The following is a 16,998-nucleotide window of genomic DNA, read 5'->3' on the forward strand; positions in this document are numbered from 1 at the left end:
AGGATTATTATGCCTATGCAATTTATTTTAGTGTAATATGGAATCAATTTTTATACATTCAGAGTACATTTTCAAAGATTTCAGAAAAAAACGTTTACATTTACTCTTGGTACATTATAATGACAAAAATGTAAATAAAAATCATTTTATATGTAAGGTTACTTTGGTAAATGTACATTTATTACAGTTTTTCTCAGTTGCTTTGGTGCTATTCTCACATCACTATTAACATTTGCACAGCAGTTAGTGCATTTCTCAAAACAATTAATGCAAACTGCAAAACCTAGTGGATGACCTGCAAAAGCACGTCACTTGCTCAAAATGGATAGTCCATTCCTCAAAAGCAGGTATTCATGTCAATGAAACTGTCAGTGTCATCAAAATGAGAAGTCTTGACACCATCGTTTATGAACAAGATAGTCAAATGGCTTTGTCATGTTTTCATTATGACAGTTCTCTCAGTGTTTTCCAATGCAAAAAAAAGGTCAGAACTCGGTGACACTACCTGAACATGCTCAAGACAGCACTATACAGTACATGTACAGCCATTTGAAAACTACAGTAAAGTTACACATTGCTGTAGTTAGGGGAGTAAGTGAGTACAAGACACTGAATACGTACATTTTTACTGTATGCTCTTTGCAATTCTACAGCATTATTATGTGTCACCGAGTTCTGACCTTTTTTTGCATTGGAAAACACTGAGAGAACTGTCATAATGAAAACATGACAAAGCCTTTTGACTACCTTGTTCATAAACGATGGTGTCAAGACTTCTCATTTTGATGACACTGACAGTTTCATTGACATGAATACCTGCTTTTGAGGAATGGACTATCCATTTTGAGCAAGTGACGTGCTTTTGCAGGTCATCCACTAGGTTTTGCAGTTTGCACTAATTGTTTTGAGAATTGCACTAACTGCTGTGCAAATGTTAATAGTGATGTGAGAAAAGCACCAAAGCGACTGAGAAAAACTGTGATTGTTGTTTTTTTTGCTTTGCAAGCACTATATTACCCTCATGAAATGAAAATATAACAGTTTATTAATCTCTCTACTTATATTTTTAACAATATGAGATCCTTGAGTCATTTGGTGCGACCACTCATCATGTGGTGAAACCAATAATAGCAATAACTGTGTTAAATTCTAAATGAAAAATAACATTTCTGTGGTTAAATTATTAATCAGTCATATAGTATGTTAAAGTCAATGCTATTTTTCAGACTTTTCCATCAGTTTTATAAAACTTACAGGAAAAATAAGGGTTCTAAATATATTTTATAAGGTGACAATGACAGTATAGAACAAAAATATCAGTCCAATATTCACAAAAAATAAAGAAATGTAAATACTTTGTTTCTAAACAGTTCATATTATTAAGAACTTGTAAACAAACTTTTAAGCATGTTAAGGAAATACATTTAATTTTAAGATAATCTATGGTCGCACCACATGACATTTATTATGGCCGCAACCAATTCATTCTCATGAAAAAACACTAAAATCACATTACTTGAAATTTTAATATGGATTTTCATATACCCAACATTCTTAATGTTTGAACAATTGAAACAGAAATTCTTATTTTTAGAATTTTAAATTTGGCCTGTTGAAAAACCTTATCCGTCATTGACCCCTATGTTGCTTGTTAAAAAGTAGGCTATAACTAGTGAAACTCAAATGATTTTAGAATTATTTAGCCATAACCAAAAAGTGTTACTTTGTGCCTCGCGCTCCCCTACACAATGCAAGGGAACATAAATCAACTTATATTTGCACGAACAATAACAGACAACAGCTCTTTAACTTGGCCCGTTAAAATGTGTATGAACAGTCTAGCGACGCATTTCATGAAGGCCCATTTGCACCACTGGTTAGATGTAAAACTGCATTTCGTTTCAGACTACTGGTACTTAATTTGTGCATTGACAATAAAGCATCACATGAACTAAAGATGACTAAAATATTATGTAGAAGAAGAAACATTCACAAAAAATCCATCCATCCAAAAATGACCTTTCTTTTTGATAGCAGTTGAAAACTGCATGGAACTGACAGAGATGTTTTTGTTTATTAATAAATAAATAAATAAATAAATAAATAAATAAATAAATAAACATTATGCTGATACCTTCTGCTTTCCCCAAATACAATGTAGCCTACAGGTGTACGTGACCTTTCATCAATCCAGTTGCAATGGATGAACTGTGATGAACTGCCCTACTTGTGATTGTTTAGAGATTTTAAATTTTTTATAACAATGCTACAACTGTTTTGGCTATTCTACAATCTATTCACCTTTGCAGCGCCAGTAGGCTACTTTATGTGCAGCCGCACACACACACACAGGCATGCCAAACAAGCATACACAACAGTTTCAAGAGTGGGGGATGGAGTAAAAGATGGAGACAAATTGATTAGTGTGATTTATTTTCGCGGAACGGATGTACATGACTGAGCGTCGGTGATATTTTGTACCGCTATACGGTACATCTAGTTTATTGTAATGGATGCAGAATGCACTGCACATCTTCAAAACTGCCATTATCACTATGCATTATTTTAATTCGCATTGATTGTCTTTTATTTCATGAGTCGTCAGTTGATACTCTTGAAGTTTAATCGAATCCTGCGTGCACAGAGGTAACATATTCGCAAAACATGCAACTTGGACTGAAATTCATTAATTTCTATAAAAACAGCGCCCCCTGTCGGCACCACCATTTGATTGGTGTTAAGAGGTCAATCTATGGAAGCCAGGAATGGCATGGTGGCGTCAACAAGCAAGCAGCTGCAGCCTGCAGTTTAGCAGTCGGCAGAGTCCTCTGCCAACATGCCTTTTGATGATGTAATTCCCCTGAATCTTGAAATAATTTCTGTCAACAAGGAAGTAGCAAACTCACGACTGAAAAAAATATATTTTTGTTTTGGTTCTAGCAAATAGCTAGCTGTGTCGCAATCAAACAAGCTTATTCATACTGTAGTGTGTTGTCAGCTAGCACGCTTGCTAACTTCGCTTGACCGCACCTTGAAATTGCCCGCGTACCTCCCTAGTAAGCAAGAGAACTCCAGCAATTCAGGTGGGTAAAGACTGAAGTACACATTAACATTACCATTTATTACATCGAAATATGCTATGTGAACACGGTGACGCATAACCATTTACAGTCATGTTCGGACCGATTGGGAAGTTAAACCGAAGCTGTTGCCTCAGTGCTCAATATCAATTGAGAAGCTTGCAACCTAGCTGACGAGCTAGCTAGATAGCTAACGTCAATCTACTTCCTAATCCGTGAGCCGATATTAAAATGGTAAAAGTCATGTTAACTTGGTGAGTTGGGTTTATAGATTGTTAGCTATGTATCTTAGTGTTTAGCTGCGACTGTCTTGCCATTGGGATGGTATGTGAAGTAGTTACTTCACTTAACTGTTAGCTTGGCACAGGTTGTGGTTTATATTGACAGTAGCCAGCTAACGTTAGCCGCTTTAGAATATAGCTGGGTAATGAACCTATGCATTACCCTTACCGTTTAACGTCAATGCATCTTACTGACGTCATTCCTTTAGTAATTTGCTCTATAGTCGGTGATGTAATAGCAATACAGTACTTTTAGCCACTTTACACTAGGGGCCCCCGTGCATCCTCGTGTTTACCCACTGGGGTTACACACAGTCATGTCGGAGGAAAGCAAATCCGGATACCTCAGGGACTATGCAGAGTTCGTGACGTGCATTATCACTCATCACTTCTCAGATGAAAGGCATAAAACCCCATAGTTTTTTGGGGGTCTAATTGCAGTTTTGTCCTTGTAAATCATACAATGCAGCAGTTTGAAACTACTTCCTTGAGATGTTATCTGTACTATCTGTTAAGTGTAGACAAAACAAAGGTTGTGTGGTTTGCTCTCACTCTGTAAACTGCACATTCGAAGCTGCTGTTGTTTGTTCACTCCTCAAGGCTCCATAAACAGCTGCACTCTTATCAAGCAGACTGGGTGGAAAAGTACTTTGCAGCTGTGTGCGTGTGGTTGATCCTCTGGTGCTGTGTTGTCCGTCTGCACTAACAAGAGCGGTGCTCGTAGTGCTTCCAAGTGGACTTGACTGCAACATTAAAATTGTAGAGCAGGAACCACCTCTGTTCCATCACCTGGACCACTTGAAGCTGGATAGATTACTTGATTCAGGTACTGTATGCATTTTTGTGTGCTCTGAAGCCGCTTGCTGAGCGTTCTTTTAATGGAGCACAGCATACTACAGTGATGCCGTATTAGATCAGCTGAAAAGGACACACAGTGTCTCTCAATCACGTGTGAGTGGGTTGCCCTGAGAGACACAGAGAGATTAAAATGCAAAGAGGATCACCCGGCAGGTCTGGGACAGCTGGGTGTGTCTGTCAGCCACACACACACACACACACACACACACACACACACACACACACACACATATACACACACACTGACTCATGCACATAAAATTGGACAAGATGTAGCCCAGAACATTAGCTTTCATCATTGATGTCATGGATTTTTTTTTTAATGGTACATTTTGAGTCTTAACTAGTAACAACTGTCTGAAGAGTTAAAGAACCAGAAAGAATCAGGTTAGTCATTTAAAAAAAAAAAAAAAAAGTTAAATTAGGACCAAACCTCCTAATTTCCTCCTAACGAGTCCCCTGGTTATTTGGATTTGCATGTAGAGGAAGAGAAAGCTGCGGTAGCCTAGATCTGCACCCACACAGTAGATGCTTTTGTCTAAAGTAGCTCAAGCCATAACGCAGTGAATGCTTACACTGGTCAGAACTGGCAATTGGAACTCTGACCCAGCTTCTCGGTCAGCTGGGTCATGGGTAAGTCTGGCAGGGCTTGTGGGAGCCAGTGGAGGTCAGGGCACATGTTGAAGCTTAGGTGGTCACCCACAGGATGAGGTTGGGCATTGGTCCACAACACTTCACACTAACCCTAATTATGTTGGAGTGTGTGATGCTGTGATGGAGAGAAGATAACCTTTTCATCTGTGTGGAAGGAGGCTACCTGTTCGAATTCTAAGCCCCATATTTGCAGGCCAATTTAGGAGCAGCTCTTTAAAATAAAAGACTTATCAGACAGAGAAGACTCCTTAATTATACTATTGAACTGATCATGTAGTTGTGTTGTTTACACTATTGATCAGGGCTCAACTTTAACTTTTAAAAGTGGTTGCCAGCTTGGTCATGAGGTTTTGGTTGCCGAAGCTAACCAAATCTGGTATCAATTTGGTAGCCAAGGGCAACCGGGCAACCGTTAATGTTGAGCCCTGCTATTGATTGACAGAATGTTCTGCACCACAATCAGCATTGCCTTCAGTTACATCTTGTCATTTAGGTCTAGAACTTGAGTTACTCTTTTATACTCTTTTAATATAGCCAGGCCTGCCACATATCTGAATCCTGGTACCGATTCAACTGTCTAGAACAGCGGTTCCCAAACTTTCCCCCCCGCGTACCACCGCCTACATTCTGACTCGGCTCGCGTACCCCCACCATCCGACACATAAACACATAAAAATGTAACGCATTCTATACCCCCCCCCCCCGCGTTGACAATATTTGTCCGTTTCCCGGTTTTAGGTGCGTGCATTTGGTCAGTTAAAAAGTTATGAAAATTAGCCTGCATAGTAGACTAACTACATCCACATACAATATCTTATAATAGGCCTACAACAACGCATGACAAGGATGACAAGGCTAAACTTAGGCTACCTTTAGTTTGTTAAATGTAAAGCCTAGCTTAATGTTACCTTTCTTGCCCATCTGAAATAACTCCTAGCTTTGCTCCTTTCCTCCTTTCTGTTTTTGTTGTTTTCAAAAACCTGTTATATCCGCGAAACTTTCCCCCCACACCATCCAACTTTTCATGTTTCCATATAATTATGGCCTGATTCGAAATTATGTATTTATTCATGAATTAATTACAAAAGATTTAAAATGTTCATTTTATACCTGTCCGCCATTGCCCTTTTCATCTCGCGTACCCCCTAGAAGCAGCTCGCGTACCACCGGGGGTACGCGTACCACAGTTTGGGAATCCCTGGTCTAGAAAGCAACGGTCTCGAATGGCATAGTAGCCAATTTAACAACTGCTTCTCCATGCTTTCATCTCCTTGTTTTCATCTCATAAAGCCAGCAAGACATGGCTGGCACCCTATGGGGAGGTTAGGTTGTTTTAGGTCAGGAGGAAAAATACCTTTCTAAACACCATCCAGCCAAAGAGTCAAGAGATGGTAGGCCTATACCAGGGTTGTGAGACAGAGCTCTCACTCAGGAGTGCTGTTGCCAAGGGCAGATTTGGGGCCGTGGATAAGTGAAGGGACGAGACGAGTGATAACAAGAATAGCTGAAGTGGCGAGGGCCTTTAATGCTATTACTCCCACTCCCATCATTCATGTATCTCTTAAAAACGAGATCTGTTGACCTCAAAATGTTTCAGACTGTTCTGTGCCAGTTCCTGCATGCATAAAGGCCAGGTCCTGCATGTGGTTAAGGCCCCGTTGATTGCAAGTGTGTTATCTTGTGATTAACACTGGATGTTCCTTGTGGATGGGAACGTGTAATGCGTTGTAAGCGAGGGGGGAACAAGGACAGGCCTGAGCCGAGAAGAGCTTTTAGATGCTGTGTAAGACAGTCATTCGTGAAGACACGGTGAGCTTTGACCGGCTGTTATTTCTAATCTTATGAGTGTGTTAGAGAGACTGGTATGCTGAGTCATGTGTGTGTCCCAGAAACGCTGTGTCTGTGTGTGTGAGTGTGTGTGAGTGATTGGGTAGGGGCCACGTGTACTCAGTCAGGCGTGATCCATCTGTAATCCTCTAAGTGTTTATTGTTCAGTGCCAGTGGAAAAAAAGTCATCAAAGCATCATTGCTTTTTCCATCCCTTCAAGCTCTGACCAAGAGACACTTTGTGTGTGTGTGTGTGTGTGTGTGTGTGTGTGTGTGTGTGTGTGTGTGTGTGTGTGTGTGTGTGTGTGTGTGTGTGTGTGTGTGTGTGTGTGTGTGTGTGTGTGTGTGTGTGTGTGTGTGTGTGTGTGTGTGTGTGTGTGTGTGTGTGTGTGTGTGTGTGTGTGTGTGTGTGTGTGTGTGTGTGTGTGTGTGTGTGTGTGTGTGTGTGTGTGTGTGTGTGTGTGTGTGTGGTCGTGGTTGTGTGTGGTGATGGCAGTAGGGGTTGAAGTCCTTTGTCATCTTTCCACCGGTGTTCAACACTCCACACATTCTCCCTTACCACATACACAAGCACACATTCCCTTAATCATTAAGTGTGTGTGTTGAAACAAATGAATAGCCTACATATTTCATTTGTTCTTCTCCAACAGTAGCAAGATTGTTGTACTATGACTTTAGTATGATAGTATGATTTGTTTAACCAAATGACTACTGCAGGACATGAGCAGTGCTTGTTTGCCAGGCAAAAGGCTCAGTCTGTATCAAGTCCTATCAGTGTGCATTTACTCTGAAGACTAGTGTTGGGAGCAGCAGGAGCAGGGAAATACATGTAGACACAGACTGCAGCTTTCCTACTATACTAATGTACCTTATTAACCTCTAAGAGAGGGTACAAATGACACCTCCCAGTTGACCGACCTTGGTCATTACATGTTGGAATACGCTAATGCTGAGATCGAAAGTGTGTGTGTGTGTACGTTTTTGTACCTGCTACACCAGTGTAAATTTTAACACTCTCAGCAGGATTGCAACCTGATAGTGTGGCTAATACTTTCCATCCACTTGCATGCACACACGTACCTTTCTTGTAATTGATATCATTAGGGAGGTAACGATCACTGATAGTCACTCTAATCAGCAGCACAGTAGAAAGATTTGAGTGTTTTATCAGTCACACACACACACACGAGATTCATATTGCACTTCTCACTCTATCTTTTACACACTCTCACACACGTTCCTCATCATACTCTGCTTTCACCAGCAGTAGTCCTGTTTACACAGCAGCTCTGACATCTGTGCTGCATTGATGTTCCCACAGATTAATTGAATCCGTTTTCACACACACACAAAAACACACACAAACACGCACACTTGCACTCACACTCACACTCACAAACGCACCTCAGGCAACACAAAAACACACTCTGTAACAGTGTCATTAATGTAACAAGCATTGGTTTATTTGTATGTATCAATGTCTTTCTTTCTTTTTTCTTTCTCTCTCTCTCTCAGGTATGGCGGTGTCTGCGCGGGGCCTTTATTTCCTGACCACTCTTTTCCTGGGCAGCTTCTTTGGGAGTGTGTTCATGCTGGGGCCGGTGCTGCCCCTCATGCTGATCTCCCCCGCCTGGTACCGCTGGCTCACTGATCGCATCGTCGCCACCTGGCTCACCCTGCCCGTGGTGGGTACCTGTCGGGGTGTGTGTGTGTGTGTGTGTGTGTGTGTGTGTGTGTGTGCGTGTGTGTGTGTGTGTGCGTGTGTGGGGGGGGGGGGGGGGTGGGGGTTGTATAGCGGGAGAGAGGAAGAGGAAAATCAATACCTTTGTTTTTTGTTTGTTTTCTTTATTTTTTTATTTCATGTTTTATAAACTTCTTATAATTTTAGTAATAATACGTTTTTTTACTTTTGCAAATCCAGGGCTCCCTTGAAAAAGAGATGTTTGATCTCAATGGGACTCCTAATTAAATAAAGGATAAATACAAATAAAAAATAATAATAGCATGTGTGTGAAGTTCACTTTGGCTGTGGTGGGTATGTGGTATGTGTGTATATCTGTGTGTGTGGGAGAGACAGAGAGGATGTGTGTGTGTGTGTGTGTATATATGTATACGTGAGAGATAGAGCTATGATGTGTGAATTTATATGTGTGCAGAAAAGCACGTGTGTGTGTGTGTATCTGTAATGTGCACTTTCCATCACAAACCGGTTTTGTGTGTGTGTGTTTGCGTGCAAAAACCCTCACGCCCGTCTGCATGCGCTCTTTCACTCACCTCTGACCAGCGTGATATTCACCACAAAACCCTGACCTTTTTACATGCTGACAAAGACTCTCACGTGTGTCACCATAAACTCATGATTGAGCTCAAGTTTCAATCTCACCGGAGCTTTCTGCTGATACAGTTGTGAAGAAGAGGCTGTAAGTGGTTCGCACTCTGAAAAAAGTGACTAGACAAAGTCTTGCAAAAGGAGCAGCTAGTTTTAATAGAGGGCAATAGCAGACACGAGCGTTGAGAATAGCCGGATGGCTGAAATGTCTGCTCTTGCTCTCTATTAAAACTAGTTGCTCCTTTTGCAAGACTTTGTCTAGTCACTTTTTTCAGAGTGCGAACCACTTATAGCCTCTTCACATTATTAGTTCTAACGCACCTGGACTTAAAAACAGTCATCTGAGCGCAACAATACTTCTCTGCCTCCTGCTGATACAGTTGTAAAAATATTATTTTTTAAGGGCAGGTATAAGTAACGTTATGATGCCACTAACGTGAGAAGTCGGAGAGGGTTGTTACGCTGACTGTGTGTGTTTGTGTGTGTGTGTGTGTGTGTGTGTGTGTGTGTGTGTGTGTGTGTGTGTGTGTGTGTGTGTGTGTGTCCCTCAGGCCTTGCTGGAGGTGGTGTTTGGGGTGAAGGTGGTCATCACAGGCGACGGCTTTGTGCCGGGCGAGCGCAGCGTCATCATCATGAACCACCGCACGCGGCTGGACTGGATGTTCTTATGGTGCTGCCTGCTGCGCTACAGCTACCTGCGCCTGGAGAAGATCTGCCTCAAGGCCGGCCTCAAAGCTGTGCCTGGCTTCGGTGTGTGGACACACACACACCCCAACACACACACATGTACACTCATGCCACACACTACACACACTGGTTTACGAGGATAGACTTAATTTGACCTTATCCTACATTTAGGGTGCAAATAAATGTTTGTGTGTGTCAAGTCTTGCATCATTGTTTGGTCCCCTGCAGCCCCCCTGGCTGCAGAATGACTGCTCTGATTAGAGTAATACTCCCACTGCTTCCTGTCACATCTCTTGTATTACCAGTTCTCTCTCTGTGTCTAGACTGGGCGATGCAATGCTGATAAAACCACTTTATACAGTGATATTAGCACGTCGCCATTTAGTTTTGAAAATGTGTGTGTGTGTGTTTGTGTGTGTGTGTGTGTGTGTGTTTGTGTGTGTGTGTGTGTGTGTGTGTGTGTGTGTGTGTGTGTGTGTGTGTGTGTGTGTGTGTGTGTGTTTAGGCTGGGCGATGCAGGTAGCCTCCTTCATCTTCATCCATCGGCGCTGGGAGGAGGACCGCACCCACATGGCCAACATGCTGCAGTACTTCTGCCGCATCAGGGAGCCCCTGCAGCTCCTGCTCTTCCCCGAGGGCACCGACCTCACCGGTGAGGGAGTACGCGCACACACACGCATGCCCATTCATATAAACCCTTACACTTATTGTTTCCTTTTGCTGACTGACTCTTCCCTCTTCCTCTTTCACGTGTTAGGTTATTAGGAGAGGTTTCACTCAATAGGTTGCCTTCACACTTGGTCCGTTTAACAGAACCGAACCTGAGTGCGATTACTCCCCCATAGCCCTGCCCAAGCACGTCTCTTCACATTGAATTTTTATTTGCGCACCCGGGTCTTTTTATGTTATAAACACTAGCTTTTATTTACCAATATCGCTTGGCAATGCCGCAAAAAAGTGATAAAATTATATGGACCACCAATAGTGTTTATTTGAATTGAGAATGTCACACACACACACACACACACACACTCTCACTCTCTCTAATTTGCTCATAATTACCGTACATTCTCTGTCTTTTACACTCACAGGCTTATTCTTGTACTCTGTTCTTCAGGGTCTGTGTGTGGCATTCATGCATACCTCTGTTGGACACAACAGAGGTCAGTGGAAATAAATGGATGTTGTACTGGCCCTGAAATAGCCAGCAGACCCAAGCTGGCAGTGGTCCAATTACAGCATGTCCAAACATACTGACCCCTGACACACACACACACACACACACACACACACACACACACACACACACACACACACACACACACACACACACAGACACACACACACACACACACACATGCAGATCAGATTCTCACCTGTCCATCAGATCCTCTTAGGATAGCTTTTGATTTAAATCTGTTTTAACACTGACTGCCCCCTCTCGCTTCTTCTATTGAGATGGGGGCAGTTAATCTCCTGAGTCTCCGTTACAACACTGGCCTGATTTAATTACTGTGTATTTGTGTGTGTGTGTATGTGTGTACTAGTGTGTGTCTTTTCGAGCAGATGCCCCCTCATGTCCCCGTGTCATTAATTAAAAACAGTATGACATACTTTTCCTCCAGTCTGTGTGTGTCAGAGGGAGGAGGAGTTGTCTGTGTGTGAGTGTGTTGGCACACAGGGAAAAAATAGATATTGAACCGTGTGTGTGTGTGTATGTGTGGTGCTTAAAGAAGGAGAGTGAATGAATGACAAGCACCTCCAAATCACGCTCTCACTGTGGATGGGTGAAAGCCAGATGCTGTTTGTAAACAAGTAGATGATAATCCTGTCTTACCTCTTCCTTTCCTAATCTTCCTCCTTCCCACTCCTCCTCCTCCTCCTCACTCCGCCTCCCTCATGCTGGTGCTCTCAGGCTGATGGAAATTAGGTTTAGTCACATTTCATCATGGTTTCTCCCTAGCCTTTCTGTCACTTGGGTTGTCATCTACTGCTTAGCTTTGTCAAGTTCCTTTGGACAAAAAGTGCCTGACAAATAAGTGAATGGAAGTGGTCTTTTCTCCTCTCCCCTCCCCTCCTGTGCTATTGTCTTCTGCTCGCTTCTGACCCTACAGACAACACGCGAGCGCGAAGCGACGTCTTCGCTGAGAAGAACGGCCTGCCCAAGTACGAATACGTGCTGCACCCACGCACCACCGGGTTCACCTTCATCGTCAACACGCTCCGTGAAGGTCAGAGGTCACTGCACACACATCGGCCAATCACCACACCTCACTTGTGATCTGCCCCCTTAGTTAGAATATTGACCGCAGGTCACACGGTTCATCAGCATTAGTCAGAGTCAATGTACACTGTTTAATACACAAACACTCATATAAACATGTCGTGTAATGATGCCATCATGGCCACAATATCCTTCCATGGCCTTGTATCTCACAAAGTGAATTTTTTTGGGATGAACAAAACCTAGACAGAATAGGCTAGAACTGAAACACTTCCTGGGTTTGGCATCCTGTCATATCTTGAATTTCCCCTAGGGATCAATAAAGTATCTATCTATCTATCAATATGGAAAAATGTAAGGCACAAGGTTATGTATTCAAGTATTCATATTACCGAACTGTCCAGACACCACACACACACACACACACACACACACACACACACACACACACACATAAAGAGATGATCTCCAGTGATTCATCCAGCTATGTCAAACACTATCCTGTAACTCGGACTGCTAGACTTGGCTGCTGTCCACAACATTCTGCAACACCATTGAGTAATGCCATCGATGTACACAGTAGGAGGCTGCAGTACTCACCCGTTTCCCAGTAGTGTGTGCGCTTGTGTGCGTGTGTGTCTGTCTGACGTCTGTGGCATAGAGCTCATATTTGTCTGGTGGAAAGGACAACCACCCCCTTCGTTTCTTCAATGGAATGCTCATCTGTCTCAGCCACACTTGTTTGCCCCCCCACATACACACACTAACACACACAAACACACACACACACACACACACACACACACACACACACACACACATACACACACATACACAGACTCTGACTCCTCATGGACACACTGCTCCCTGAACAGTTGTCTGGCCCTTGTCCAACTGCTTTGACAGCACCAGCCCGAGCCTTCAGTGGAGTCAGGGAGGTCACGGTGCTGACATGGCGTGAGAGCTGGGCACAGGGTGAGAAGAGCAGGGGAGAGAGTGAGTGAGGGAGGGAGGGAGGGAGGGAGGGATAGGGAGAGAGAGAGAGAGGGAGGGATAGGGAGAGAGAGAGGGAGGGAGGGATAGGGAGAGAGAGAGGGAGGGATAGGGAGAGAGTGAGTGAGAGAGGGAGGGAGGGATAGGGAGAGAGAGAGGGATAGGAAGAGAGAGAGGGAGGGATAGGGAGAGAGAGAGGGAGGGATAGGGAGAGAGAGAGGGAGGGATAGGGAGAGAGAGGGATAGGAAGAGATAGAGGGAGGGATAGGGAGAGAGAGAGGGATAGGAAAAGATAGAGGGAGGGATAGGGAAAGATAGAGGGAGGGATAGGGAGAGAGAGATAGGAAGAGAAAGGGAGGGATAGGGAGAGAGAGATGGAGGGATAGGGAGAGAGAGAGGGATAGGAAGAGAGAGAGGGAGGGATAGGGAGAGAGGGATAGGAAGAGATAGAGGGAGGGATAGGGAGAGAGAGGGATAGGGAGAGAGAGATAGGAAGAGAAAGGGAGGGATAGGGAGAGAGAGAGGGATTGGGAGAGCAAGAGAGGGATAGGGAGAGAGAGAGAGATATGGGGAAGGGGGGTGTAGATCCACACGAGGCGTTGACGAGAGCGCTGACGACAGTGGAGGCCACGGGTGGATTCACACCACGTTTGATTTTAGCCGCTCTAATGCCCTCCCGCTGCCGGCTGGCTTCGCACGGACAGACCGACTGAGCGCTCCCCCTCACAAATGGCCTAGTATGGGGCTGCCAGCGCCAAGGTCATCAGCGTCCGCAAGAGCGCTTTCACACTGGACACACACACACACACACACACACACACACACACACACACACACACACACACACACACACACACACACACACATACACACACTCTTATGTCCACTCAGATGAGTTAACTTAAAATAGTTTTGATGGGCTGTTTGATGTGTCAGTGTAAATAAATAGGATAAGATAATGTAAATACATTGCCCCCCCCCCCCCCCCCATAACCAACATAATGCATTTTTTTCTGTTATCTTTGTTGTTTGCGTTACCGGAGTGACTGGTCAGAGGTTTACAAGGTCCACACATGCTGGACTTGAGAAGTCCTTGTGTGTACTGATTAACAGTGGAGACGGCCCAGATTTCACAATGAAGTGTTTTTTGTAATACTGTTGATGTAATCATCTTCCAGGGTTACCTTGGAGTGACATGGTGAGGGGCCCCTTAAGGACTCTCTCTCTCTCTCTCTCTCTCTCTCTCTCTCTCTCTCTCTCTCTCTTTTTTTCTCTGTCTCTCTCAGGTGACAACCTGGACGCAGTGCACGACATCACCGTGGCCTACCCGAAGAACATCCCCCAGACGGAGCGCCACCTGGTGCTGGGCCTGTTTCCGCGCGAGATCCACTTCCACGTGCAGCGCTACCCGGTCTCCGCCCTCCCCGCGGGCAACGAGGCGCTGCAGGCCTGGTGCCAGGAGCGCTGGACCGAGAAGGAGCAGCGCCTGCGCGACTTCTACGCCGGCGAGCCGCGCGGCTTCGACACGCCGGAGGCGCGCGTGCCGCCCTGCAAGACGGAGCTGCGCGTGACGCTCATCAAGGTCGCCTCGCTGCTCTACTGGACGGTGTTCGTGGCGCTCTCGTTCGCCGCCCTCTGGCTGTGGGCGTCCGTGCGGCTCTACTTCCTGCTGGTGGTGGCCTTCTTCCTGGCACAGCAGAAGCTGGTGGGCGGTGTGGAGCTGATGGAGATGGCCTGCTACCGCTATTGGATGGGCGGTCGTCATGGTGACGGAGGAAGGTCAGGGGTCAAAGAGGACGTAGGGAACGGGATGGAGAAGAAGAAAGAGTGAGGATGGAGACCGGTCGAGCCACGCCCACCCATCCGCCCGCCCGGGGGAAACGGTTGAGGGTGTGTGTCTGGGACGACGTCCTTCCCAGGAGGTGACGGTGCGAGGCGAGTGCCATTTTTTTTTTTTCTCGTGGAGGCTGGACGGAGAGGAAACAATCACTCACACTCTCTCTGTCTCCTCATGTCAAAGCTTCAGACAGAGAGAGCTGCTCGCTTTTCCTCCCTCCATTCCTGCCCTCCATCTCGTGCTGTCGTTCACACTCCTTCGCTCACTAGTGTGTCCATATGCTGGCCGTCAACCGGGCAACCTGGGCTGTGCTGCCGTCCGCCTCTGCTCTGAAAGACGGAGAAGGTTTAAATATGAATGTGTAGACGGATGAGGTCACTGACTGGTACAATGTCAGGAACTAATGTAGAAGAACAGGCAAGATTAAGAAAAATCTTAAACGGAATGCTGTTCTGCCAATCATTGCTGTATGTGTTTGGTGAATGTTTATTGGTGTATGGCAGTTTGGTGGTTACTTTACTTGGAAGGTCAGCCAACCATCCACTTCACGATCCCTCTTCTCTCTCTTCTCCTCAGTTTCACTTTGTTTTGTCTTGTCTTAAATGGGAGAGGAGCATTTTTTATTTCTTTATCTTTTTTACAGCCTAGCCTGTCATATGTCATTGACATAATATTACTTCATATGCCAGATTATACCATTTTCTATAATCACAGCCATATTTTGTAAGGTATCTTTTTAAATCGTCATTGCTTTGTTTAAGTGTTTTGTTTTTTGTTGTGTTAGTTGTCCTTTCATGTTTTTATCCTTCAGGAATCAAAGCCATATTTGTGTTGCCATGCCACCCGCGGCCCTGGGCTGCACTTGTCATGTTTTTGAACATTAATCGCAACTGTAGCCAAATTTAGCGATGTGTTGTGGAGATGAGTCGAGAGACGTCACTCCTGTAGCCAATAGACATTGTTAGTAGTGCTCGCAGGCCGGCCGCGTTCAGAATGCAACGCCGTGCTGACACTCTCTCATCTGGAACCTCTTTTCTCTAAACTGTGATGAGTTTACACAGAGCCCCGACTCACCTTAGCACAGGTGTGTGTGTGTGTGTGTGTGTGTGTGTGTGTGTGTGTGTTGTGTGTTTTTGTACATTTATGAAGCCGCATCTTAACGTCCTGTTTTTCTATAGCAGGAGTATGTATGCGTTTGATGCTGGATCTATAGCTGTTTAGCTGTTTATACTGCAGGTGTGTGCGTGTGTGTGTGTGCGTGCTTGTGTGTGTGTGTGTGTGTGTGTGTGTGTGTGTTTGTGTGTGTGTGTGTGTGTGTGTGCGTGTGTGTGTGTGTGTGTGTGTGTGTGTGACTGTGTGCATGGCTATTGGAGCTGTTGCATGGGAACGGCAGAGGCAAAGGTAGTGCGCAGACCAACACTGTGTGGTGGCCTTAAGCCAACCACTGCTGACTTAGAGTGCTAACTGGAGATTAGAAAACATCACCAATCATAGACTACTCATGTTACGCTGAATCACAATCAGATGCTGTCTTGATGATGACATCCTTCTCTTCATAACAGATGTAATGTGTGTGCGCGTGCGTGCGTGCGTGCGTGTCTGTGCGTGCATATGTGTGCACGTGTGTGTATCTACATGTATGTGCAGAGGAAAACTGGCCTTGGACACTGTGATGGAGAACTGTAGCTTGCAAACTGGTCAACCTGTACCAATTACACTACTACTATAATAGATCTCATAAAGTTCAGTTCCAAACTGAGTTTCACTCTTTGCCCTTAGTCTCTCCATGTTATACTGGAGGTGATCCCCCTGTTATCCTCTCAGGTAAAGTTTATCACTTTCATGATCTCTGTAACCACTCTGTTAAAGAACTTCAAATAAATATTCACTTCTTCCACCAGCTTGGGATTCTTGTAATTATTGTTTTGTTTGTTTAACTGTTTTAGGTTTCAGAAACCTGTATGTTAAGTATTGGAATACGTTAATGAAGAAAATGAATTTTAAGCTTTCAGAGATTTCAGTAAAATCATTTCATTTAGCTATTGGTAGTATTACCAGTAATATTTCATTTTGTAAGTTAATATTTTTATGGTTGGAGAACATTTTGGATTGATTTCACCATTCAGTCCCATCCAAAATAAAAGATCTGTTGTCAAGCAATAATCATTCTTTCTACCTATGATCACTTCATGTGTCTGGCTTGGGGCAAGTCTGAAAACTAAAGGGTG

At 44.4% G+C, this 16,998-nt stretch overlaps 1 protein-coding gene across 1 annotated transcript; it reads left to right on the forward strand.

Moving 5' to 3' along the window:
- The first annotated feature begins 2,758 nt into the window (after positions 1-2,758).
- Positions 2,759-16,670, forward strand: lclat1 (lysocardiolipin acyltransferase 1). The gene is made up of 6 exons (XM_076300746.1): positions 2,759-3,083; positions 8,216-8,385; positions 9,581-9,779; positions 10,222-10,368; positions 11,831-11,947; positions 14,220-16,670. The coding sequence occupies exons 2-6, from the start codon at positions 8,218-8,220 to the stop codon at positions 14,762-14,764; spliced, it is 1,176 nt and encodes a 391-aa protein (XP_076156861.1). The 5' UTR covers positions 2,759-3,083; positions 8,216-8,217; the 3' UTR covers positions 14,765-16,670.
- The last annotated feature ends 328 nt before the right edge of the window (positions 16,671-16,998 follow it).

Source organism: Alosa pseudoharengus, unplaced genomic scaffold (genome assembly GCF_046254945.1).
Source record: "Alosa pseudoharengus isolate Yale_2024_CS ecotype anadromous, Long Island Sound unplaced genomic scaffold, YU_APseudo_1.1 YU_APseudo_1.1_scf_22, whole genome shotgun sequence".
Lineage (NCBI taxonomy): Eukaryota > Metazoa > Chordata > Actinopteri > Clupeiformes > Clupeidae > Alosa > Alosa pseudoharengus.